Below are 13,486 nucleotides of genomic sequence, written 5' to 3'. Positions count from 1 at the left end.
TTTGGGGAAACCCTGCATACTTTAAGGGAACATTTCCAATGAGAGAGTCAGGACTACCCTCAGTGTAAAAAGATAATCAGGGAATTTCTAGATCTTCTGCAACACAGACCCTTGGCCACCCCCCCCCCCAGTCCTGGATGCGGTGGATGATGTTTTCCTTGAATCCAGCTTGACTCCTGATGCCCTATCTACTGCTCCCAGAAAACCAGACAGGTACTACAGAGTCCCTGACTCTCACAAATTTCTTTTTAAAAATCCAACAGCTGACCCTGAGGTCATTTCTCAAGAGCCAAAAAGGATTAAAGCAACCTCTGCTAAGAATCCCACCCCCCAGACAGGGATTCACAAACATTGAACAGATGGGGTAAACAATTATACACCTCAGCTACTTTTGCTCTCAGGGCATTAAATTGTCAGTTCCATATGCTTAAATATCAGCAACATACCTTGGAACTCCATAAACAAAAAAATGTCCTCCTTTCCTGCTTGGGTAGAATCTAAAGATTTACAAGACGTAATGCATTCCGCATGTCAAGTAACTAAACACACCTTGCACTTTGATTTTGACGTCCTAGAAGTTTCTTGCAGGGCAGCAGTCACTGGATCTGTCATTGGAAGACATGCATGGCTTAAGGAACAACCCCTGCCAGATCATGTCAAATCTAAATTGTTAGATGCACCCTTGCACAAAGATAACTTATTTGGCACTAAGGCAGAAGAGGTCTTAAAAAAAGATGGAAGAAAAAGCAAAATCAATGCAAACAGTTAAAGATTTCTTACAGGTTCAGACCCCTAGGCTTAGCAGGCATTGTCTCTCCAAACACTGCTCCTTTCCTGCTCCGAGTAAACAGGCCCAGCCTAAGACCCATGGAAACAGACCCCCCAGACAGCAGCCCCAGGGAATGCAGAGATCTAAGCAGTGGACTACCTCCACTTCAAAACCAGGGAGTTCTAAGCCACCCCCATATGGGTAGAACTCACAATGACTCACCTCCTCCTGACCTCCCCTCTGCCCACCTTCACTTACCCCTAGGAGGAAAACTCTCCTTTCACTCAAGCACCCGGGCCACCATTACCAAGGACCAGTGGGTTCTGAACATTGTGTCTAAGGGATACAAATTCTCCTTCCACACCCTTCCAACCCCAGAAGGGTTCGCAGATCTAGCGCCAAGTCAGTGGGCAGAGGCTCAAACGCAAATCCATTCTGTGCTCTCTTTGAAGGCAGTAGACCACGTTCCTGTAGAACAGATAGGTCAAGGCTTCCACTCCAGACTTTTTCTGGTGCCCAGAAAAGAGGGCACCTGGTGCCCCATCCTCAGTCTATCCATTCTAAACACCTTTCTGGTTATCCCAAAAATAAAAATGCTCACCCTCCAGCAGCTGCTGCTACCATGCTCTTCAAGGACGCTTGGCTAGTCACCCTGGATCTAAAAGAGGCCTTCCTCCACATTCCTATCAGGGAATCATGCAGAAAATATCTCCGCTTCAGGGCAGGATATCAACACTTTCAGTTCTCTGCACTTCCCTTTGACTTGTATACTGCTCCCAGAGTTTTCACAAAATGCCTGCTTCCAGCTATTGCCTTTTGCAGACAAAGAAATATTCAAATTTACTCACACTTAGACGACTGCCTTATTCAGGCAGACAGCCAGGAAAAGCTGCTCAAACACCTGGCCTTTGTAAAGAGCCTACTAACCGCCCTAGGGTACACAATCAATGAAAAGAAATCAAAATGGGTGCCCACCCAAAGGATAATCTTCCTGGGTGCAAGTCTGGACACAGCATCCCAGATGGCATACCTTACACCAGCGAAACAAATTTTCCTGTCAGCCTACCTCTCTCAACTAGCCACCAGGCCCCATCTTTCTGCAAGGAAAATCCTGCAAGCTCTGTGGTTCATGGCATCTTGCATACTCCTCATTCCATACACCAGACTGCATATGAGGAAACTTCAATGGTACCTAAAGAGCCTTTGGTGTCAACACTCTCAAGACCTGGAAACTCTTCTACCTACAATTCCTTGCCTCAGAAAGGAATTTCTTTGGTGGGCAACAGCATGCTCCCACAACAAGGGACTGCCCTTTTCCCCACACCCCACCGCCCAGACCCTCAGCACAGATTCATCAGACTACGCTTAGGGTGCACACCTGGACAGCAGGTGCATACAGGGCCAATGGTGCCCACAGCAAATCCCCCTTCACATCAATCAAAAAGAGATGATGGCTGTGCAGCGCACTTTAATAGCTTTCAAACCCCTTCCCTCTCCAGGGGTTCTCTTGATCAAAGCAGACAACACCACTGTGATGTGGTACATCAAGAAGCAGGGAAGGACTCACTCCTACCCTCTATGCAGGCTGGCCATGACCCTTTGGCTCACAGCCTCTCAATGCAGCTACACCTGTTAGCAGAATACCTACCAGGCTCTCTCAACTCCCTGGCAGACCAATTAAGCAGAAACCTTTTGGACCCTCATGAGTGGCAGCTCAACAGAAGTACCTTCTTCCTAATAACTCAGAAATGGGGAACCCCGAAGGTCGACCTCTTTGCCTCCCACACCAACCATCAGCTCAGCAAATTCTGCACCAGGGAGTATCACTGCAGGGCTTGGAAAGTGGATGCCCTGTCCTTCCCCCTGGGTCAGCCTCTTGGTCTATGCCTTTCCTCCCCTACCTCTCATCCCCGCTGCCTCCATGGTATTTTCCTCAGATTACAAACCTCCTAACCCAGAGGGAAGGGGAATTCATGCACCCCCAATTGCAGACACTCAATTTGGCAGCTTGGCTTATTCCCTAACACCGAACCAATCTGCCATCCTCAGTAAACAGGTCCTGGATGTTATCCGTGAGGCCAGACGCCCTAGTACCAGAAAGTCGTATGCAGATAAATGGAAATGGTTCTGCACCTGGATCCAGGCTAGGGGGGCCAGTACGGTACAGCCCTCCATCCTGCTCATCCTGGATTACTTAGCTGACCTACTACACAGTGGTCTCTCTTTCTCCTCTATAAAAATGTATGGCTCTGCTATTTCTGCTCATTTTCCCACTAAGCAGATCCTTTTCTCACACCCTTTGATCAAACAGTTACTCAGAGGGGCTAGCAACTTGAGGCCCTCCCAGAAGGACACCAACACCAGCTTGGGACCCTAACTTTGTCTTAGAAAAGCTCACCCTGCCTCCTTTCAAACCAGCATCTTCTGCAGAGCTAAAATTTCTCTCCTGGAAGACTTCATTCCTTCTGGCCATCACTTTAGCCAGAAGAGTCTCTGAGCTGCATGCACTCATGGCTGTGGAGCTGTTCATCATCTTCAGTGCAGAACGGGAATCCCTCAGAACTAACCCATCCTTCATGCCCAAGATGGTGTCCAATATGCTCTCAACCAATCCATTCATTTGCCCACCTTCTTTCCTAATCCCCAGAACAAGGGGGAAAGGATTCTTCACTCTCTAGATGTGCACTGACAGCTCGGATACTATCTGGATGGGACTAAACCCTTCAGAAAGTCTGATCAATTGCTGGTTAGCTTTGCTACAGGGGCAGAAGGCAAAGCCATCTCCAAGCAAACCATTTCCAAATGGATAGCACACTGCATCCATTTCTGCTACAAACAGCATGGTAAGCCTCCCCCCAAGGGGGTCAGGCACACTTCTCCAGAGCAGCCTCCACCTCTGCAACTTTCCTCAGAGGAGTCCTCACCAGGGACATCCTGGAGGTGCCACCTGGACATATGTTCACACTTTTACCAAGCATTACCACCTGCCTCTCTTCTTCAAATCCATGGCAGGGTTTGCCTCTGCAGTCTTGCAGGGCATCCTAGCCTGATTCCTAGCTTCCTTGACTGCCTCCACCCATTTCCTCAGCTTTGGGAATCTACCCAAATGTGATGACTGCAACAGTGAAACACAAAGAACATAGTGCAGTTGTGTACACTTACCATAAATGTAGATGTTAGAGTGTATTCACTGTTGCAGTCCTGGTTTCCCTTCCTCCATCCCCCTTTTTTCTCCACCTCCTTTTGTTACCATTCTTCCTTGTTGTTCTCCTTTCCTTACAAGGGACATATTGGTATATATTTTCCACTGGTGGGGTTCTTCCACCACAACCTGGCCTCCTACTTTGGGGGCTCCTGACAAGTTATGGCAAGAAAAACTGATGTAATGGTATTGGCTGCCTCACTTTATACCACTGACGACCTAACGTCAGTCCTCAAGCGACAGCAACCGAAGCAGAAATACTAAGTCTCTGGTATTCGGGCCTGCGAAGGCTACCCTGGCAGGGATAACCCAAGCGTGGTGACTGCAACAGTGAATACACTCGAACATCTACATTTATGGTAAGTGTACACAACTGTACTTTCTGTGGGATGAAAATGCTTGAGACTTTTTTTAATAAATAGTTTTTACTGGTGATGCATCATTTCACTGTTGTAATTTTTTTAATTCTAGGTCAGCCAAATGCAGGTTATAACCTTCTAAGTCTGACAAACTTTTCCCATCCCATGGAGAACTAGACAGAGTTTAATCAAAGCTGGAACAAAGCTTCTGTGCTAATAACCATGTAGCGTCCAACCATAGATATGGATTACCCATTCAAGTTGCTGGTCACATCATTTGCAGTGATGTTTGCTGCTTGTTCTACTCTTTTCAGTTTTAATATATTTTTGTTTCAACTGTAAAGCAATGTTACTACCTTCTCCATCGGTTGACTGATATGTGCAGGTAGGATATGCATCCAGTGCAAACTCTGGCCTGATAGTATAGTACATAACGTTCTGTTACCTTGACTCATTCACTCCAATGGAGCTCAATAATTTTGCACTGTAACTTCCAATGGGCAGAGACTAAGCATTTTACAGAATCAAATTGTGTCCTCACATTTCAAACAAATGTTCATATCTCTGGAACCATAGGGGTTATGAAAGAAGTATAAATGGCAAACCCTGCAGAACAAAGTATATTTATAGTGGAAGTATTCTTTAGTTTCTAGGTCTTAAACTGAATTTTAAAGACACAGTAAACAGTAACTATTATGGTTGTAATATTTTGTAAACAACTTAAAATATCTGAGCAACCACTCTACACAAATACTGTTAGCAACATTTTATTCATCTAGCTGAGAGCTTTCATATGAGACCAAGCAGTTCTGCCTGTGTAACTTGGTTATTGAGATATTTAGAAAAAATGTGAAAATTATATATATATATATATATATATGTGTGTGTGTGTGTGTGTATATATATATATATATATATATATATATATATATAAATTAATATAATAAAACAGTTAATATCTCTACCTGCACTAGACAGAGATCAGATGTTAATGTAGTTGAGTTTGACATTGTCTAACCTTTAAGATGAAATATTTTAAAACCTTGTACATAGCATGGTTGTGGAATTATTTATGCAAATATGAACAAGCAATATTTGGTGCCTAGAGGCGTCAGTAGGAGTTAACTGCAGATGCACCTGGTGGCGTCACTCGAATGTAGTGAGTTGAGTACCCCTCCCCATCATAGTTTGAGATTATGCCAATAGAGAATCATCAATTCAGCAATCCAGAACAAGAGGTATTAACTGGTATTCTCCATAGCACTCCTTGTAGTGAGTAGTATCATTGTCCATGTAACAGACTGGACATTGATTTGTTTCATTTTAAAGAAGCCGCGTATCTTGTGTTTAGATTATTACAAGTTCACTAAATGATTAAACTGATGGGTATAACAAGCGAATCAAGCAAAGGGAGATGAAAAGAGTATGTGTGATTAGTAAATTAAAGTCTGTATTCTCAAGACAGGAGAATACCCAATGTAATATCTGACAATGGCCTGAAATATAGAAGTCAAGAATTCTGAAGATTTGTGCATCATTGAGAGTTCAAGCATGTCACAAATCTGTTTGTAATGAACATGGAGAAGTGTAGAGAGCTATCCAAGCAGTGAAAAATCTCAGAAATAAAAGTAGCAAAAGCTGTGAGGACTGTTATCATGGTTTTGATATATAGGAATATTCCATTGCAAGAATTCCAACTTTAACTAGTTTGGTTATAAATTGGTAGAAGGGTGAAAGCAAGTTGCCTTCTTCAGTTACATTATTGGTACCCGAAAATCAATACAAAATGGAGAGAAAAAGCAGCAGACAGAAATGCTACTGTGATAGAAACTGCAGTAAATTTCCACATTTATAAACTGGAGACCAGTAAAAATATAGAAGACATGGAAAGAGAGCATGCAGAATATAGATTTTCAAAATTGCTTTAGTTAAGTCTTGCAGAAAGAGGTTCTTGTAGTCATGTCTCTAAAGTGAATTTGTTCATTAAGAAACATTGTCAAATGGTGATGCAAAGTCCAGTGAAAATAACCCTATTAAATATTTTTAGCTCTGGAAAGCATTAAATAAATTGGACAGGTATGTGGGCAGTTTACAAAGTTGCTCTTGATTCTACAGACTGAAAAGTAACTTTCCTTAACTTCTTTTGAATGTGCACCAAGATCTTATTTTGCTATAAAAAGTCCACAACTTACTTTGTATACAGCTGAAGCTTGATTTAAAATGATCATTGAGACTTGATGGATACTAACTCATAGACTGTGCATAAAATAGATAAACTCTATAAACAAAGAGGAGAGTTGTATCATATGGGACTTGTCAAGCTTTAAATGTAATACATAGCTTCAAGACGTTGCACATCATATGGTTCACATTCTTTCTAGAAACTCATTCACATTAAAGACTTGAGGTAGTCACATCAAAGAGTCTGTTATGTACTACACATTCTGGCAAGCATCTAAATATTTAAAATAAGAGCCATCTTTCTCAATTTTGAGTATTAAATACTCATTGTTTCTGCTGCAGAAGTGCCTCTCAGAAATTTATTGCTACATGTACTCCAACTGATTAATGTTGTCATCTTTGCCTGTATTTCTGCTGTGTAGCTCGTGTCATGTACATAATAGTTATCCTTCATGGCAAGAGTTATGCAGAAACCAGAAAAAATCCATGTGTGTTTTGCTTTATCTGTACTCCTAAAATACTGAAGTAATGTGCAGATTTTCAATATATTACTATTTTAATTTGCTTATTAACAGCCAAAAATGCAATCCATTGATATATCTTTTTTGCCCTAGAGAGCACTACTGTCCCAAGACTGGTAGACATTATTTTTTAGTACATATAGAAGGTCCATTGCACCTTTCAAATAAAAATAATTACAGAGACAGTTTTGCAGTCACTATCCAAGGATGACGGAGATCTTTAAATGGGATTGTGCTCACGTTTCTGAGGTACATAAAAGTTGCTATGAGTTGCAGTAGATGGATTCTCCTAAACCTTCTGCTGTTCCTCCTGTTTTGACTGCCTTGTTGGATGCATTTTGTAATGCTTCTAAGGCTCCAGACTCTGTCCCCTGCTCCTAAGAAACCTGATAGATTCTGTATGATGTCCGAGGACTGTAAATATTTGTACAAGTGTCCTGCTGACCCCTTAGTGGTGTCTGTCTTCTGACAAGCCCTCTCAGTTGCTTCCTTCTCCCAAGTTACTGCCTTCAGATAAAGATAGCAGGACCATGGAAAGCCTAGGAAAGAAGGTTTACACTACTGCTACTTTGGCTTTTAAAGCTGTTAATTATCAGACCCATATGTCCAGGTATTTGAGGCTTTCCTATCCCAGGCTGGTCAGGTTATTTCTGATCCTCCAGACTCTGAGGGTAAAACTTCTGCTCTCTCCCTGTTAGGGACTTCCTCCCAGGTGACTCGTCATGCAACAGATGCTTCCTGTAAGTCTGCTGATTTTAGGTCAATAATGAGGAGGTATTCTTGGCTTTGGCTTCAAACTTTGCCTGATGATATTAAGGCTAAGTTGATGGATGCGCTTCTTGATAACAAACACTTGTCTAGTAAAGCTGCTGCTATGTTCAAGTCCCTTCAGGATAAAGGCAAGGCTTTACAGGAACTTTCAAACATGTGTTTTTCTCCTGTGCCTTAAATTTCAGAGAGACTACACTAATAAGCCAGCTTTTGTTCACAGGTAATCTCGCTCACCTAAGGGGAAAAAAAGAGTGGCAAGTGGGCTCCTCCTGCCAAGACTACTCAGACGTCTGTGCCTCATGAAGTCTCCTTTTTGAGATAATCCAGGTGTTGTCTAACTATCCAATTCTTCCCAGCAACTTTCCTGTTTCTCTTCACCTCTGTCTCTAGTCCTGTTTGTCTACAGATTACTCAGGATTCCTGGGTCCTCGGTCCTGTCCATTATTTACCAGGGATTGTTCATGGCTTGGAAATCCCTTGCCCCTTTTATAGGTGTCCCTCACCCCCCCCCCCCCCAGGAACAACTCTTCTCATTTCCATAGGTGCTTTGTGACCTTTTGACTCTATGTACTATTCAGGAGATGCCTTTGTCACAAAGGGGGGGGGGGGGATTTTACTCCAGGATGTTTCTAGTACCCAGAAAAGAAGGTACTTGGAAACCTTTTATCGACCTCTCTCATCTAAATACTTTTCTGAAGGTGCCCTCCTTTTGAATGTTGTCCTTCAGACTTTGTTTCCTCTCTTGCTTCTTCAGGCTTATGTGGTGTCTCTGGATCTCAAGGATGCTTATCTTTATATCCCAACCCATCCCCTTTTCAGGAAGTTTTTGCATTTCTGTATTACTTCCTGGAATTTTCAGTTTCTGCTTTGCAGTTTAGCCTTTCTACTGCCCCAGGGGTATTCAGCAAATACTTCACTCCTGTGATTGCTTTTTGCAGGATTCAGGGGATCCAAGTATTTCTTTGCTTGGATGACCTCCTGTTTCAACCATCTTCTCCAAAGATCCTGTTGCAAAATCTTCATTTTGCCATTTCCCTTCTGCAAAGTCTGGGGTTTACAATAAACTTCAAAAAGTCTTTTTTGACCCCTTCTAAAGATTGTGTTTTTCTGGTGTGCAGGAGCCAGACGATGTCTATGGTGGCATCCCTGCATCCTCCCAAGGCCTTGACAGTCATTTCCTTCTTTTAAACTATTCTTTCTCTGCCCTCTTTTACAGCCAGGGAGTTTGTGAAATCTCTGGGATCCTGGCATCAACCATCCCTATGCTGCCTCTGGCCAAACTCCACATGAGAAAGTTTCAGTGGTTTCTGAAGTCAGTTTGGCTTCAACATGTGCATCCCCTAGACTTTGTGGTTCCTCTTCTGCCTTGTCTCAAGCTGGATGCAGCAGTTATCTCTAAATCCAGGGCTCCCTTTTCATCCCCCCTTCCCCATCAGGAGCTGTGCACATATTCTTCAGACGTGGAATGGGGAGAAGCTTTTGGCTCCCTAAAAGTGCATGGAGTGTGGCCGCCTCTTCAACAGAAAGAGCACATCAATATCAGGAGATGAAAGCTCTTCTGCTAGTGCTTCAGGCTTTTTATCCTCTCTTCTCCCCAGGACCTGTCATTGTATTTACAAGACAATACCACAGTGATGTGATGTGGTATGTAAACAAAGGGGGGAGGGGGACAAGATCTTACTTTCTTTACCAGTTGGCACTCCTAGTGTGGGATCTTGCTGTCCAGTATCAAGTGACTCTTCAGGCAGTTGACATTCCCTCAGGTCAAAACATTGTGGCTGACCCTCTGAGCAGGTCCTGAACTCAATCACACGAATGGATACTTCACAGGGATGTGTTTCTGGACATTGTTCACTGGTTGGGTATTCCTCAAATAGATCTGTTTGCCTCCCCACTGTACAGAAAACTTCCTCTATTTTCTGCTAGAGTCCCAGGTCCTGTGGTTTGAAAGGTGGATGCCCTAACTTTTTCTTGGAAGGAGATGTTTCTTTATGCTTTCCCTCCCCTTCCCCTCATTCCAAAAGTCCCATTCAAAATTCAACAGGATGCTCCCAAAATCTTTTTGGTTACTCCCTTTTGGCTGTCAGCATTGGATCCCAAACTTCTGCATTTAGCCAAGGGTAATCATCATAAGTTACCTCACAAGGTGGACCTACTTGCACAAGACCAGAGATATTTCATCTCTCATCCATCCCCACCTGTCCACCCTTCAGCCTACACTGTGGATGATAGGATTTTGATTCTGCATAGACACCTTTTTTCTGAGGACGTGCTTAGAGTCCTGCAGGAGGCCAGGAAACCCATTACAAGGAAATCCTACTTATCCAAATGGAAGAGGTTTTCTGTTTGGTGTCTTTCTTGTAACCTGGATCTACTTTCAGTGGATGTTCCTTTGGTTCTGCCTCTTATTTGTGTCAGTTGTTCAATGCTGGGTTGGCTTATTCATCTGTTAAGGCCCACTTATTAGCTATTTCTGCTTGTCTGCCTTTATCTCCTCGTTTAACTTCTAATGATTTGAGGCTTAACAATTCCTAAAAGGCAACCTTCATATTAGGCCTCCCAGGAAGCCCGTTCCTCCTCCCTGGAATCTTTGGAAAAATTGGCTCTGGGTCCTTTTGCTCTTGCAGTTTTAGGTTACCTACAATATTGCTCTTGGAAGACTGAACTTTTGTTAGCCCCTAAATTCTGCCAGATGGGTGTCTGAGCTTCACACCCTTTTGTTTTGTCCTCCTTTTTATGTTTTTGATGTTTCATAAGGACAGGGTGCCCTTGCGTTATTAATCCTTCTTTTATGCCCAAGGTGGTGAATGTGTTATCCTTTAATCAGTTCATTCATTTGCCCACTTTTTCCCTTCTCTGCAATCTGCCAGTGAGAAGGTGTTGCTCATTTTCGATGTGCATAGACAACTCGGATTTTATTTGGATAAGACTAAGACTATTAGGAAATCTGATCAGTTGTTTCATTTCATCCTAGGTCCTTAAGATTAGCATTATCCAAGCAAACTATTTATTGGATCTCTAAAGTTATTTATTTTTGTTATTCCTTTAATGGTAAGAGCCTCCCTTATTTTATTAATGCTCATTCTAGTAGAGCTGTAGCTTCTGGTGTTTTTTTTTTCAGGGGTTTGGATACTAACTCTATTCTTGAGGCAGCTAACTGGACTTCTGTGCATACATTTACCAATCACTACAAGTTGGATGAAATCTTCAGAGCTCAAACTGGTTTTGTTAGCTTTCATGGCTTCCTAGAGGGCTCTGCTGGTCCTTCCTCCTCCCAAGTTTCTTCCTGGGCATTGGCACTCTCCCTAGTGCAATGAATACTGCAACAGTGAAATGGAAGGACATAATATCCTCCCCCTGGTCCATTTGCCTTCTGGATGTACTAGTTACTTTTTTCTTTTCCTTGGACTGGCGTTCCTTCTGGGGCTCTCAGTTCTGAGGATGGTCGTATGCTACATAAGAAGCATATTTATGACGTGCAACGTATCTTAAAGCAACCTAAAGGCTTTGGTATACTGGTTGGTTGTCAGGCCACCCTTGGCAGGGAATCCCTAATGTTATTAATACTGCAACAATGAAGAGAAGGACTTCTACCCTTATGGTAAGATTTTACATAACTGTACTTTATCCTTCCATAAAATGACCAGCCACTGTCTGAACAGTAATGAATGACGACATATGCTTTATTGGGGCAAGTGTTACCCATTCTTCATGCTGCATGTAACAGTTGTATTAATAGGAGAGCACAAGGTTCACTTCCAGTGAACAAACCTTTTTTTAATCCACAAAATTAATTCTTCCATTAATGTAATTTTCCACTTGTGAGTAGAAACTCTACATGCATTACTGTACCATTTGCATAGCATATGTTTTACTCATGCAGTGTGATCTCAGAACTGTTACTGTACCAGCTTCTGTACTTGTTGCTGAGCTGTGCCTCTGTATATCTCAGCAGTTTGTGGCACTGCTTGGATTCTGCACAGGCCTGAGTTTGTTTTATGACACTTATCTCTGGGTGAGGGGAGAGGGGGAAGGAAAATCTTGACTAAGAAGTTGTTGATATGTTTTATCCATTATTATTGGACTACTCGCATTATGTCTTTTTATTCTAGAACTCCAGCAACATCCATTCTTTAATGGTTTAGAATGGGATAATCTGCAGCACCAGCCTATGCCATTTATACCACAGCCAGATGATGAAACGGATACCACATATTTTGAAGCCAGAAACAATGCTCAGCAACTTACTGTTTCAGGATTTAGTCTGTAAGACCTGTTACGCTCCTCAGTGCATTCAACTCAACAGTTTAATTTGTTTCACAGGTTTTATCTTTTTAAGTGGAACAAGAACTACTTAGAGTATTGCAAGAATGTTTCTCATGTTTAGGCTGCAATGGAGAGTTTGCAACATATAAAATACACTGGAACTATGGCATAGAATGTAATTTTATATGAACTTCCATTCTTCAATTCACTGCTTGCAAACAAACAGAAGTCTTTGTCCTTCAGGATGTTCATGTACCGTTGTTATAAAATATTTAAATTCTTTGTCAATGGTGTTATCATCCCCTTCTTACCAGGAGATTGTGATGTCACATGCCGACTGTAAACAGTCTCTATAAAAAAGAAGACATGTACAAATTGGATCTTTAGAAATTGCTTTTCATTACTGCTAAGTTATATTAACATTTTGGAGCTAAATGCAACATAATATGCAAAACTCCTTGTATACATGTATTTAATGGAGGTGCCACGTTTACTTTGCAAGTACCTCAGAAGGACATGCTTAGACTATGGTACCATTTGTTTTGTCTGTGTTTTATTTTTGTTCAAATGCACTGTTCATGCAGAGAGCACTTTAAATGTACCTTAATCAGTCCATAAAATTAAGTTGTAAGCTGTTTTTGTCAGCTGTAATAAGATGATAAAAATTAAAAAAAAAACATATATATAACATCTCAACATTCATAAAACAGTCACACAGACTAAGCTAGCATGTAAATAATTCTACTTTATTCTTTTGCTGTATCAAATTCTCATAATTTTCTTGCATCAAGAGATGTTCCTTTTGGTTCTTAATCAGGTTGCCAAATTAAGATGCACTGATGAACTGAATGATGAAAAAAATAACTTGACACATTCTTTTATTTTTCATTGGGCATAGTGCCCCCATGACCTTGGCGTAATTGTAATCGACTCTGAGAACTGCTTAGTCATTAAAGGGGCGATGTTTCATCAGTTTTTATTCACCTTGTGTGTCACATCTACTTTCAACAATCATAAATGTTTCTGTTCTTTTTGTTTTGTTACATTATTTCTTATTTCTGCAAAAGTATTTTAAGATATTATAATTCCAAGAGTTCACAAAAATATCTTGTGAACGTAGACTGTTCCAAATCTACTGAAAATTTAAATTTTAGACTGTTGTAATAATGCAGCATATACTTTGTATTTTTATTTCTGAAGTATGTATAACATCCATTTCATAAATAGACTACAGTCTGTTTTGTAGGTCTGACTTACTTAATGTAGTTCAAATTCCTGTCATACTTCAGCATGTTATGTCACCTCCTTAGATTTGTTATTTCCTAAATCACTGATGCAGTTTACTGTCAAGTGAGGCCTTCTTTCTGGACACATTAGTAAGTACACTACCTGGAGCATGATATCATTCTGCATAGTT

General features: G+C 41.5%; 1 protein-coding gene across 1 annotated transcript in view; it reads left to right on the top strand.

Annotated features, from left to right (window-relative positions):
- Positions 1 to 13,101, top strand: part of MASTL (microtubule associated serine/threonine kinase like) — a 1,083,009-nt gene extending 1,069,908 nt beyond the window's left edge. The window contains exon 9 of the mRNA XM_044064547.1: positions 11,916 to 13,101. Coding sequence (XP_043920482.1) covers positions 11,916 to 12,073 — 158 coding nt within the window. The 3' untranslated portion in view covers positions 12,074 to 13,101. The remainder of the gene's footprint in view (positions 1 to 11,915) is intronic.
- Positions 13,102 to 13,486: the final 385 nt, after the last annotated feature.

This window comes from Protopterus annectens, chromosome 3.part0 (genome assembly GCF_019279795.1).
Source record: "Protopterus annectens isolate FY-2018-M chromosome 3.part0, PAN1.0, whole genome shotgun sequence".
Lineage (NCBI taxonomy): Eukaryota > Metazoa > Chordata > Ceratodontiformes > Protopteridae > Protopterus > Protopterus annectens.
This window is presented reverse-complemented; position numbering and strand designations above follow the sequence as displayed.